This window comes from Sinocyclocheilus anshuiensis, unplaced genomic scaffold (genome assembly GCF_001515605.1).
Source record: "Sinocyclocheilus anshuiensis isolate Anshui unplaced genomic scaffold, SAMN03320099.WGS_v1.1 scaffold1530, whole genome shotgun sequence".
In the NCBI taxonomy this organism is placed as follows: domain Eukaryota; kingdom Metazoa; phylum Chordata; class Actinopteri; order Cypriniformes; family Cyprinidae; genus Sinocyclocheilus; species Sinocyclocheilus anshuiensis.
The window spans coordinates 577,600-591,359 of NW_015542493.1; the positions used below are offsets into that span (position 1 = coordinate 577,600).

The 13,760-nt window shown below is 39.5% G+C and overlaps 2 protein-coding genes across 2 annotated transcripts in view; both read right to left on the minus strand.

Annotated features, from left to right (window-relative positions):
- Positions 1-2,238, minus strand: part of LOC107694118 (kelch-like protein 30) — a 6,029-nt gene extending 3,791 nt beyond the window's left edge. Inside the window, exons 1-3 of the mRNA XM_016493721.1 lie at positions 2,085-2,238; positions 849-1,687; positions 582-768 (exon numbers count right to left, since the gene is read on the minus strand). Of these exons, the coding sequence (XP_016349207.1) occupies positions 582-768; positions 849-1,622 (961 nt within the window). The 5' untranslated portion in view covers positions 1,623-1,687; positions 2,085-2,238. The remainder of the gene's footprint in view (positions 1-581; positions 769-848; positions 1,688-2,084) is intronic.
- Positions 2,235-9,074, minus strand: LOC107694115 (espin-like protein). Its single transcript, XM_016493716.1, has 5 exons — positions 9,059-9,074; positions 7,114-7,258; positions 6,728-6,873; positions 4,298-4,462; positions 2,235-4,173 (listed from the first exon to the last, which is right to left on the minus strand). Exons 1-5 carry the CDS (start codon positions 9,071-9,073, stop codon positions 2,689-2,691), a joined length of 1,956 nt encoding a protein of 651 aa, XP_016349202.1. The 5' UTR covers position 9,074; the 3' UTR covers positions 2,235-2,688.
- Positions 9,075-13,760: the final 4,686 nt, after the last annotated feature.

Sequence of the window (13,760 nt, forward strand, 5' to 3'; positions counted from 1 at the left end):
ATTTTCTGGTAAGATATCTGTACTTTTACTTGAGTATGACTTTCAGGTACTTTATACACCACTGCATAGACTATAGACTATTTTAACAATGTCTTTACTACCTTTCTGGGCCTTGAACGTGTCAGTGGCAGTACTGTCTATGCAGGGTCAGAAAGCTCTCAGATTTAATCAAAAATACCTTTGTCTTCCGAAGATGAATGAAGGTCTTACGAGTTTGGAACGACATGAGGATTTTTCATGAGAGAATTTTCATATTTGGGTGAACTATCCCTTTAGGCATAATCTTCTAGATGGAAAGATATCCAGGATTATGATAAACATAAGTTAAAGGGTAACTTTGCTGACATTCAACCAAGTAGTATATGTAAATGAACAATGTGTGCTCTTTCTCTGTTACTTGCATCGAAGCATCCATTTATTTGTCAGCAAAATTCTATACAAAATTCTATTCAACCTCTATAGCCTTTCTACTCCATAGTGTGTTCAAACTTGACCGGTAATATGCACATCAGAGCATTAACATAATTCTTCTTTTATAAATTGGAAAATAAAGTTGATGTGTCAGCTGAAGTTGTCCTTACCAAGCTTTGGGTTGTAGAAACCACAATTTCTGGGGTGCAACCTTCTATCTCTGTCTTCATCTTCATCCTCATCTTCATCATCTGAGTCATCCAGCGAGCGACCACCCATCACAAATAAAACCTCCTGCAGGTTGAGGGCATTCTGATTCACTCTCTGCTCTGACTCACCTCCTTTCATTTCTCGTTTCTGAAGGAAAAAAATAATAATAATTTGTTGTACGGAACATTATGTTTAAGAAATTTCTATATAAAAGAGATTTGTCTGACCTCTCTACATATTCTCTCTACGAACTCTTTGGATTCTAGTGAGTCTTGCACCAATGGCTCTTTAAGCAAATTCTCAGTGAGGTAGGATTCTGTGAGGAGGGAAAGCTTAGCCAAGCCCAACAATTCTCGCAGATGGCAGATCCGATTGTCTCTACAATGCCCGACCCAGGCCAAAACAGCCTCGACACAAGACCGGTCATCCCTTATATGCACATCCTCATCCTTCAGGCAGGCCACCAGCCTGTCTTTCTCCAGCATCAAGAACTCCTCATGTTGTTGCACTGCCTCAAAGTTTTCAAGGAGGAAGCTCCATGCTTTGGCGACAATTTCAGGGCAGCCATGGATCTCGCCAAACTCAAGGATTCCCAAGCAGTTTGTGGCATCTATCTGATGCTGCAGATATCGACTGCATACAGTACGGACGGTGTGGAACTGGAGCTGGCTGGATGTGCAGATGAGTCCCTCAACATTGTTTTTATTGATGGTGAGTTTCCCCGTATAAGCAAAGTCCAACAAGGATGACAACACATTGGGATCTACATCATGAAGCTCGACACGAGCAGCAATGCTCTCCACGAAATCTCCTGAGAACATGGAACAGAAGTAGTGGCTGCAGAGTGCAAGGATTCCCCGGTGACAGGGGAAATCTTGTCCACCAGCGCTCAAGGTGACATCCACAAGTTTGCGTTGAGAACAGAGGGAGCGCAGGCCCTCTAAGATGCTCTGGGGATGGGAAGAGAGGCAGAAGTCTAGATCGTCTATATTACGCACCATAACGACACTTTGACCTATGGCCTTAATGCATTCAGGGCCAGCCAACAGATGTTTTCAGTGTTTACCTACATAGGACAAGACAAATGGGTATAATCAGTCACATGCAATCCGATTGCGACATTCATGATCATAGCAATGTGGAGCCTCTCATTTTCAGCCAGAACATTTCAGAAACAAATTGGAAGAGAATTAAGTCATGTTAGCACATCAATATGTCAAATTATCAGACGATTATCGCCGGAGTTAAAAAACAGGTTCTTGCCAAAGACAACATATCTGATAGGCACACTGGGAGAGTATAATTCTGAGAATGAAATTTACTACCATTCAAGATTCATTTCTTTGCCTGAGAGAGAATTTGCACACAAAACACACACAAAAATATATCACTGGCAAAACAACAGTGGATGTTAAACAATTCTTTATAACACAACAAAACAAGAAAACATGAACTGAACTTACCTGCTCGTGAATGAAAGCAGAAATCATACATTATTCACAGTTCTTGTTTAGAAGGCAGACTTTTCTGTTGCTGCTGTCTAAGATGGGGGACACACTGTCTTTTGCAGAGTCACTAGGACAGCATGCTTGTCTTTCACACTGCTATTTTTAGGCCAGTCATTCTGGGGGGGGTTGGGGCTATACTCAGAATCTAAATAGTACTGTTAAGCTCCCACCTGCTCTTAAAGAGATGCACACAACTTTCTGTATAGGAGTAAACAGTCAGATGATCATTTATTTAATCATTAGAGTAAGCAGCCTCCAATATTGGTGCAAATTAAGTCTCTAAATATCTGATTCTCAAGGAGTAACAAAAACTTAACAGAAAAGGGCATATAAATCCTTTTAAATCACATACTGATAATTCTGACAAAAAGACAAACACTTCAGTTTATGGCAGTCTTCTACCTTGCACTCCTAGAAAATTGGAGAATAAATGGCAAAAGCATGCCTTACATGTCACAACTGTATAAATATTGGTACAAGTTCTACATCAAATGCAAAAAAATACATATATTTAAAGATAATAAGGAATCTCTATGTACCCCCCCCCAAAGGCTTATTGTCATTCCTCAAAATCAAATATCTCAGCCTCCTTTTCTTTCCAGAAAGCAAAACTACGGTCTATATATTTGCAAATCTCCTCATTAGTCAGACTACTAATATCTGCATTATTTTTCAGGACATCGCTCTCATCTGGGGTAGGCGTCTGTATAATGACTTTAGGCACAGGCCTCGTTTCTACCATTGTCGTCTTGTCTGAACGTTCAAGCTCTGGTTGGCCTGATCCATCTCTAAAGAACTTTACTTTAATGTCCTCAAATCCATCCTTCCATTCCCGGTTCCCCGCCTCAATGTCCTGAATTACAGCTTTGTGAAAATCACGCACAGTCTCCCAGGTGAAACGCCCCACATGGTCGAACACTTCAAAGCACAGCAAGTGTCTCATTTTCCTCTCATCTGCTGGCAAATCTAGCTCAAGTATGTGAAAGTAGCCAAGCATGAAGAGGTCGAGTGTCAGCGTGTCGTAGTCGACAGGAGATCCATCCACACGGGGCAGGAACTGCTCAGGTGAGTAAATTGCCTGCTGCCGGTTGAGTCTTCGGATTTGCCGCGACGGTACAAATGAGATCATGCTTCTCCAGTTCCCAATCATCTTATTGATGGCACTTCTCTGCTTGAAGAAGTGCCCCAATTTGCCATTTTCCATGGCGTTCTTTGGAGAGATATCCAAGCTAGCTTTGCGTTCACACTTGGGCTTCTTGGATATATCCAGCGAATCAACGCTTTGCTTTCTCTGAGCATTTCTCAAGGTCACCGTATAAGCCGACTTCTTCCAGTGACCCAGGAACAAGACCACAATACGTTCCTTGCGCAGGGTTGTACTTTCCATGGCATCACTGATGACATAGTCGATAGATGAATCATCAATCTGGTCAAGCTCTGGTCTTTGTTCTTGGTTTTGAGAGACCTCATCTGAACCATTTTTTACTGGTTCTTGCTCTTGTTCACCCAATGATTCTGTCATCCCTGAATCATTTTGTGAGGAATCGTTCTGATTCTCAAAGTTGGACTTTAAGTTCCTCACAGAGACCCCAAACTGTTGAATCTCATTTTCTATCTTCTCCCTCCTGCCTCTTTTGAAGGCTTTCCTCTCTGATGGCTGAGAGAAGACATTCACAAGCTCTGTGTTTGGCATTTTGCAGTAGGGCTGGTCTGTTAGGTTGGTCATAAGCAATGACATACTCTTCACAATGCCTGAAATACGGTTGCACCAAACGGGTAAGGGAGTCTGTGTAGAGTTCTTGTACTGGGTGTTGACTGTGATGTTGACGATGGGTGCCGGAAGAATGTTTCGAAGTTCTTCGGCCAGACGAGCAAGCTCCATTTCGTAACGCTCGCAGTTCTTTTGCATCGAGACACTCACAATTTGCTTCTCTAGATAAATGAGGTCATCCTCTGTTAGAAGCTCTCCGAATGGACCCAGGATGGCATTGTGAGCCTGGGAGTACCTCCAACTGTCCATCTTTGTATATCTAGTACCACTCTCCTGTTAAATAAGACAAAATGTCCAGTTAAAAGTCAACCTGGAGAGAGGTGCAGTCAGAACATCATCTTAGATTTGTTATCTATGTATTACATTTAAAACATTTAATGCAATATTTGTAGCCCACCTTTAACCTCTGGGTTTCTTGGTCAAATAAACTGGCCTGTAGCTGTCGTACCATCACTTGTCTCTTCCATTCTGCTATAGGTCTGCCCTTCTCATCATGCATGGGTACCAGGTAATCAATGTCAGACAAATTAGCCTCCTCAGTCGGTAACACCACCATTTTATTCTAAAAGAGAACAATCAATCATGTATAGGGTTGGGTACTGAACCCTTACCTATGTAACTGGTATGTACTAGAACCGAATCAGAACGCAGATTTCGGTGCCTCATTTCGGTGCCACTTAGGCTGCATTTACACTGGAACAAAAAATCCGATCTTTCGCTCACATCTGACACAGATCGGAATTTGTTGCACACGTGTAAACACAAAAACCCGCACGAGATCCGATTTTTTTCCACGGAACTCCCAATGCGAGGACGACACGTTTGCTCAAAGATTTTTAATGGCGTTTTAATGCCGGCGTGCTGTATGCGCTCGCATTTTATTGAGATGGAAACTTTTTAGAAATTGCACATTCAGGAGCTGGTTTTCAACCCCCGCCCCATGAATTTTGAAAATACAACAGCTAAAAGCTACATATATTTCTCAGCAACGAGGCGATAACTTAGCAGTTTTTGTAATTAAACCGACAAGCTTGTTTGCAATGCTTCACAATCGCTCGCTCGCACGTTGTTGTGCACAATGCGTTCGTTCGTTCTCTCTCTCCTTCGAATTCATTTCAATAAATATCATCTTTATTTCACTAAAGAATTCTACCTCTAACGAGCATGGTCAAAAGATCGGATCTGTGCATTAAGACTTGCAGTGTAAACAAAGCCTTAAATGCCTGAGCGATCGATTGAAATATTTGTCCTGGTTCTCTGAAATGGACGTAAGACGCATGGGCGTCGCTAGGCCATTTTTAGCGGGGCTATAGCGATTAGCTCCATAAACTGTACACAAATTCATGATCGCCTCAGTCAGTCCTCTTTAAACTTCATATGAAAATGGCAGGAGACTTTTCGTCTCCTCCCCGTCTTTCAGCGCGCTCTTCAATTCCGCAGACCATGACTCAAACATAGGACAAATCGGCTTCCCATCTACTGTAAAGTTTTCGCTGCGTTCACCGCTCACACCACAGCTGTTTCCTCCAGCGGAAATCTAGCCCTTAACTGAACGCATACTTTATAAAACGATCATTAGCTATTTTCATTTGAAAATGTAATATTTAATATAAAACATATTACGGTGCATGTGGCATACCATACAGTAATTCACAGAACTGATTAAAGACAGTGATAGACAGCACTCAGTCAATTCACTCATTTGAACTAAAAATCAGAGTGATTGACAGAGATACAGTAGAAACATTATGTGTGGTTTTGTATTAAATATTGTTTTGTATTAAATATTGACCCAGATCGTGAAATACATTTATTAGCCTTAGAGTAAGGGAAGCACAACTTGGGAAATGAGAGCATCCAAGGAGCATGTGAATGGTATATTTATTTTTTATATTTTAATGTTCTTTAATGTTATCCATTGTTTTTTATGTGGCTCTTTTTAAAAAAGTATCGGTTCAGGCACCGGTACCGTTTTAAAAGTATCGATTTGGCACCGGTATCGTAAATCGATACCCAACCCTAATCATGTATTGGCAAGTACTGTAGTTCAAATCGTGCACTTAAGTACATGAAAAACAAAAAACAACACTATCATGCTTGACTAATATCAAATCAAGAACTTAATTAACCTGTTGAAGTTCTTTTTTTTTTTTTTGATGCAGTTTTCATCTGCATATATGCTAAAGTGCTTAAGTACATTTCTTAAAAGTTCAAGTCACTAACCATTCACATGGTTAGTGTTTATGGACTGACAACCATATTTACTAAGACAACTTTTTTTTCATATCAATATAGAAAAAGTTAAATCTAAAATTTAAATCTAACAAAAAGGACCATGGATTTTACTGTAAATGTGTGTGCTGTACATTTTTATGCTAATTATAGTGAACAATGGCTGCAACCATACCGACAGTGAATGTAGTAAATATTCAAGACGGTGAATTCCATGACACTGGAAATGTAAAGTGTATGGTGGATTTATCACTAAACTAAACTGCTCTGGTTGAAAACAACAACTGGATCTAAAACCTCTGCCTGTCCATCTCCATAAGTTAATGGATCTCAAAATGTAAAAAATAAATTGTGTCCAGTGTAAAGCGATTAAGTTTGATGTGATCACACAACAACTAGTTACCCAGTACATTTCTGTTCTCAGACGAAGGTAAGTCTTGAAAATTAAAGGGAATCAGTTCGGTTATAGAATGTAGTTGTCATGTAACTCCATATAGCATTCTAATACAGGAATGACAACTGTATTCTGCTAGTGTGATGAAGACAACCTTACATTCAATGATCATGAGAGAATGTGGATGTTAAATTTCTTAACTGAAACGGTCAAATCTGCTGTCAATCCAGATTTCTTAAGGCTGGCAATGGATTTTACATCTCCCAGTTTCATTTCTCCCATAAACAGTTTCCCTTTCTCTGGTACTGGCTTACTCGGAGCCGTACTGGAACTAAGGTTCTTCACCACTGCAATGACAATCAGAACAAGAACATCATTTGTTACTCTCATCTGTTTCCAGTTATGTTCTGATCAGATTCACATAGGCTGATTACCATTACGCATTGAACTGGAATTAAGTCATCAAGTGAAATTAAGGAAGGACGAGTCAATGGTGACAGCAGTGGCCACAAAATTCTGTCAGGATTGCAGAACATACACTTACAAGAGCAATAGAGGTATTAAACAGCCCCTTAGGGCTTTCTCACCTGAAGTGGCCATGTGGACATTCTGGAAAGCGTTCCCATGTGAGGTAGAAGATGGAGGCGAGGGGGTAGTGGTGGAAGGGGGAGGAGATGGTGAAAGTGTTGAAGGGGGGTAACGGGCTTGAGGGGAATCTTCTGTCTCAGGATGCTGGTGGGATTGAAATTAAATGGAAAGTCAGCCATTTGAAAATGGACACTTACCACAGCCAGTTATAATCCTTTAAAGCACACTTTTCTGTCATAATATTTCTATTCCAAAGCCCCCATGAAGGGAACATTTTAAAGCATCATTTGAGCCACATTCTAAAGCCCAAAGTATACTTCAGTTTTGATGCAATTGCAAGCATATGTGTACATCTGGACGTGTAGCCATTCAAAGTATACTTTATGTGACAGAGTGTGCAAAAACAGGCACTCGACACATACTCAACTAGAAAGTTTCATCCTTTTCCAGTGTCTGCTCCATAAGTTATGACAAACAGATAAATGTTTTTTTACTCATTTCAACTAGAGCTGCAGGTATCTCTTAAAGGAATACTTCACCTCAAAAATGAAAATTCTGTCAACATTTACTCACCCTCATGTCGTTCCAAACCTGCATAAGTTTCTTTCTTATATTGAACATAAAAGAAGATATTTTGAAGAATGCTGGTAATCAAACAGTTGTTGGTCCCCATTGACTTCCATAGCATTCCTTTCCCTATTATGGAAGTCAATGGGGACCAACAAACTGTTTCTGATTACCAGCATTCTTCAAAATATCTTCTTAAAAATAATTTTTGAGGCGAACAATTCCGTTAACCCCCTCACACAAGTGCTCGTCAATGCGGCCATCTTGTTGCGGTCTCCTGTAGTTTGTTGTTGTTTTGCTTCATTTGTTTGTTTTCAACTGTGAAACAACAGGCCAGAACAGTGTTGCTGCCTAGTGGACAAACTAATTTGTGCAAAAAAAATTCAAGTATTCAAATGCATGTTCGAGCTAAGCATACAGTGAGCAGTTAGAAAAGTCTGTCACATACCCTATACCTATTTCACATACCCTAGCGTACGCGTAAAAACACCTGTTAAATTATACTTTGGGTTTTAGTCAGTATTTACATGCATGCTCAGTGGAAAAAAGTGGACAAAATGAGACAAATGTAATAATTACAGTATAAAGCTAAAAATCCATTCAATACCAAAATGTATCAATAAAGTGTGTTTTTTACTAGTTAGAGTGTTGAATAGTTAGCTTAGCAACATGCTAACAACAAACTATGCTAACATGGAGTTGTTTCCACATATAGCGTTCGAAATCAGTTCTATGAAGTGCTACGCGGTTAGGATGCTGCCTTAGAAGACAGCTACCTATGTAGGAATTAAGCAGAGAAACAGGTCACTAAATTGACCCTTCGCAGGGAGTTGGATTGACAGGCAATCTGACCAATAATAACGCAGAATCTGCCATTTTTGTCTGACAAACAAACCAGACTGGATTAGTCGGTGGACTTGAACTTGAAAAATGGTGTGTATTGACATCTTTCCACAGTTGAAACAAGACCTTCTGATGTTCATTCATGTTTATTTCAAGCTATAACTAGTAAAGAGGCAGATGATCGCTTCACGTGCCACTTGAACTGAGGTACTACAGGGATCTGTCACGACAAATTAAAGAGCCACAAAATGGTATTCATTGTTTGAATTTCTTAAAAAATGAGCATATTTGTAAGCTGAGACTTTGTTTCATACCAAAAGTAACCTGCTCTGTTTTGTCTGTTGGTGTGTAATCAGTTTTCTCTTTGCTCCACGATGTATTTTTCACTGCGTGAGAACATGATGTGTGGCTTGTCGGACAGCAACAGTAACGAAGGGGGGTGGGTCTTTGTGAAGGGTCAATTGTAAAACAGATGTAATGGTATATGCTTTGTCATTCATACAGTATTATTTTTCAAAAACGTATAAAACTCACCTTAAGACTGTCCATGGCTTTGTGTGCAGTGATCTGTCTGTAATAATCGGAGCTGGGTTGCCGTGACACAGCCGATTTCTCTCTGAGCTCTTCCTCTATAGGACAGTTCTCTTCCAGAGGTTGGGCAGCTGGACAGAGCTGCAATACAAAGCTTTTATTTTCATATAATATATACAGCTTTTATTATCATATAGTATTTACTGATTCAGGTAGTGCGCCATCAAAGCACATTATTTTACACAGACCTGTAAGGCAATGGAATAACAGGCCAATTATTGCCATTTGATCCACTACACAGCAGAACATCACAATCATACACATGAAAAACAGCTATTTGTGGTCTTTCTTTTGTGCAGTGTTGTGGTCTGCACAGCGATATGTGAGCATTACAGTAAGAGGGGCCCTAGCTGGGGGGCAAAATAGTTGTACCTGAGCCCAACATCTAGATCCCACTTTACCAGAGGGAAAATGCAGAGTATATGGAAACATTTAGTTCACCGCTGATGAAACTGTAATATCCTAATGGACTCCATGCAGAATGCATATCAAATGTGGCTCTCAAAGGGCTCTCTGTAAAACACACACACACACAGCATCAAAGGGAACACTGATATGCCGCAGCATGCTATTTTGCTTTGTCTCTGTGAGGTGGTCCTCCCAATTTCCTCTTGCACTGCACTTTGATGTCCAAACAGCACGAAATGCGCTATGACACGGCTTGGGCAAAGGCAGGAATACATTTCCCAGAAGTTGTGCAATTCATAAATAGATACAATTTGGGAGGGGTAATGTGGGTATGTGGGGCAAAACTACATTAGCGAAGTGGAATCTCTTTCCTTCGTGACCTCTGAGCAGCAGTTCAGTTCCTCACTCACGATCAGGATGCATCTGTCTCTGCGTGAAGGTTTAATCAAAGCCAGTGAACACCATGGCACATTTGGTTTTCATCAGCTATCCTCTTCTGTGGCTTAGGCAGTGGATGCTGGAGTAACATGGTCCTCCCATCCTCTCCTCTGCCTCGTGGGCCACACAAACACTGATGGAGAGAGTTAGACTACAGCAATAGCATCAAATCCATAAGTCCTATATGGTAATATGGTGGAAACCTGGTGCATAGCAATTTAGAGTCTTTCTTTTTCACCAGTTACTTAGAGGGGGAAAACTCACAGATAAAATCACTCAAATATGCCAGACTTTCATCTTGAAAACCAGAATCAGAATGAAGTTAGCAGAACAACACAGAAGAGTTGAAACAGACAGAGGCCGTGGGATATTTCTCAATGTTCTGTTTTTAGTACATTCAATAAAATTATTTTGGGGTGGAAAAAGAACCAGAAATGGTAGAAATATGAAGGCCTGCACCGTTTGAGTAAGGTTAAAACCTCCTCATCTCTCTGCTTTGTGGAGGAATTCAAGACCACACACTTGTGTTGACACATAAGCAATGCGTTCTATGTTAAATCACTTTTACACCTTCGGTTAAAACACATGATGAACATGTTTGACAGTTTTTAAATTTAGAGAATTGAGTGAAAACGGTCCAAAGTGTCTACAGCAGCAAATCATCTGTGCTGGAAAGTTTATGTTAAAATGGAGAAAGGATGATGAACGAGCTGAAGATGGCATTCTTTCTATGTTAACTGTTTTACATTAAAAAAATGGATAGATTCTATATTACAAATAGTAACTGAATTATGCAAGTAAGCTCAGGTAAACTTCTACCCTATTAAGCTCTTGTGTTTTGCAGATTAAACAGAAAAGAAGAAAAGCTACAATACCAAATACATGTTCAATGAATCATAATACTAGTATATACTGGATTTTTGATTGTGCGTGCTCATTTCCCTTTGCCATCATTTAACGCCCACTTATATAAATATACATTTTTCATACTGTATATTACATTTTTGTGATACTTAAATTCAGTTTTAGCATTTAAAATGTTTGAGGTTAATTTCTACTGTTTTGTTTTCAAAGTATTTAGACAAAGTACCATAAAATTTGTCTATGGAATACAGAATTTTAATATATTCAACCAATTGGATATAAAAAATTAATTCTAATTCTTTAGTTTAGAAGCCCTTGACTGTGAACTTTCAAAGGCACAATATAGATGCTGCAATATATTACAGATAGACTACAATATGTAAAAGACCTTCAATAATCACACTATGAAACGATACCAATAATGCATTAGCTCTACAAACACAATATGTATTTAAAGCACAATAGGTACTTACAAACAACCGTCCTCTTAATTATAGTCGATATCCACACAGGCAGTGCCTGATTACTCTGTGTCACTAGATAGTGACACACGATGTGAACACCAAACCCAGAAATGTGTTGACTCCATCCACACCATCCCGACAACTGGCCATAGCCCAACAGACAATAAACAATAAACTCTGATAGGAGAATGTGCTTAATAATTTACACAGTGGATTGGGTAGCCGGCAATGTCACTAATGAACAAACCAATTGGCACATGCAAACAAGCGAGCAGTGTGATAGAAAGCAGGAGACTGTCAGATCAGAAGAAGCTGACACTGTATCTCATTCATTCACTTGTTGTTGTTGTTGTTGTTGTTTTTTGATCTCTGAAACCACATTAGACTGGGGACGTGACCTTACACACATCAACACTAATCAATATATATAGTAAAAAAAAAAAAAAAGTTCTCAAGTCTTAGCCTGAAAGATGGGGCATTGCATGAGCAGAACCTTTCCATTATTTGTTTAATAATGTATGCCCTGGAAAAATAGGTGACAATACAATTAGGTCAGTTGATTTATTCTCTCCAGTATCAAAAAGATGACACCTGCAGACCCTCATGTGTGAAGAAGGTCAATAAGTCAGATAATTTGAGCATTTTATGAAAAGGCAAGGTTAGTAAAGGTTGTAATTGGTAATTATTTCTAAATGAATTAATAATTCATAATCTAAAAAATACTCTGAAAACCAAATGAAACCAGTTTGAATAAAAAGATTTCTTCCACGTGTTTTAAACTAGATTTAAAATATATATTTTTTTGTTATTCTTTTATTTATCATGGACACTGTTATATGCCATTGACCCAGGTACTTTCTGGAAATCTCAATGATGAAATTAAAATAGACAAGCACTCTTGTGAAATACAATGTATAAATGCTTACAGTAAAACAATGGTATTTAGTAGAAATAAATAATGTGTCAGGTTCAGATTTTGTTGTTGACATCAAAGGCTGTGAGTCATTTTCATTTGTCAGTTGGTAAGTCAAATTCATGGACATGCCCTACATCTGAATATGCATACTTCTCTAGAGGCAAGTCAAATAAGTAGAATGCCCAAAATACTCATGATACAGTAGGTGAACAACACCGAGATGACCCGCTGCATCTGCTGTGATTCTGAAGTGTGGAACCAGTTGACATTTGTCTATCCCATAAGGCCAGATGAGCTGAGAAAGCATCAGATTCAAATCTAGACACCTCATTTGACAGTTTAACTGCAACAGGTACCAAGAAAGTTATTACGTCATAAGTCAAGGACCACTGGTCACAAAAAAACAATGTAGGATATAGTATTTTTCAGAATGTGTTCATACTGTACATGTTCATTATAGCCGAGAAGTATGATTAATCAAATTCAGAGCATATGAAAGTACAAGAATTCAGAAACAGCAATGCCTTTCACTTCATTTGCTTCACGTCATTGATCAGTGTACAATCAAAAAGCAAAATGACTTCAAGACAACTGCCTTAAAAGATGAAAAAAGGAAGATTGCTTACAGCAAACCCTGAACATCTGTAGGTGCACATAAAGCATATACAAAACATTTGTTTGGTGTGCCATTGTACATTCTTAATTACATGGTAAACACTGTTCCATGTGTAGCGGACCACTAAAGGTCAAAGCAATCAGAGCATTCTTGAGATATGACTGAACGTTTGATGAGAAACACGTTGAAAGATTCCTCTCAGGGGGTAAACTCGTAAAAAAGCTCCCTTACCACCCCCTAGTGGCCGATTAGCACTGGCATTTCTATAAAGGCCCCATGCTGAACCAAACTCTCCAAGCATTTTTATAATGCTTGAAAGTACCTGCAATAAACAAACCACAGAGCTTCACTGTACATCGCACTAGGAACATTTCCCAATCTAGCACAATTTTTGTTGTTGTTGTACTGAAATAAACCTTCTTTGGGTAGCCAAAAGAGACGCATTTAATACAGCTGGCCTCTTAATTCCCTGCCTGAATAAGATGGGAGGAAAGCATATATGCATGTTGTAAAATAAACCCTTGATCTGTTTATTTGATTGCAGCTGTCTCAGGGAGAAGGCACTCACACTTTGAGCGGAGGGCCGTGCTCAGGGAGGGTGACCTCTTTGGGATGAAACCAAAACATGAGGAAATACCAAGCACGCAAGTCTCTGGCCAAACGCCCAAACAATCCATTACAGGCACCGTTAGGAAATGAGATGGCCTGTCCCGAGCACTCTGAGGTGGAATAAAACCTTGTGAAGTACACTACAACTTGCAATACTATAAGTGGACCAGGGGGCAAACTAAAATGCTTTATTCCTGAAATAATGATGATATGGACTAGGGCTGCATGATAAATCGAAATGGAATCGAGATCGCGATTCGACAGAAGCTGCGATTGTCATGCGTATCTTTCAGTGAAGCACTGTTCTGTGATCAGCAGTAAATCTCCATC

What these genes read in the sequence shown, in the direction of transcription:
- LOC107694115 (XM_016493716.1), bottom strand. An exon ending in CAGCAGATTTGACCGTTTCA is followed by an intron (nt 4,463 to 6,727) that starts GTTAAGAAATTT and finishes GTTCTCTTTTAG; the next exon opens with AATAAAATGGTGGTGTTACC. An exon ending in AAGAAACCCAGAGGTTAAAG is followed by an intron (nt 4,174 to 4,297) that starts GTGGGCTACAAA and finishes CTTATTTAACAG; the next exon opens with GAGAGTGGTACTAGATATAC.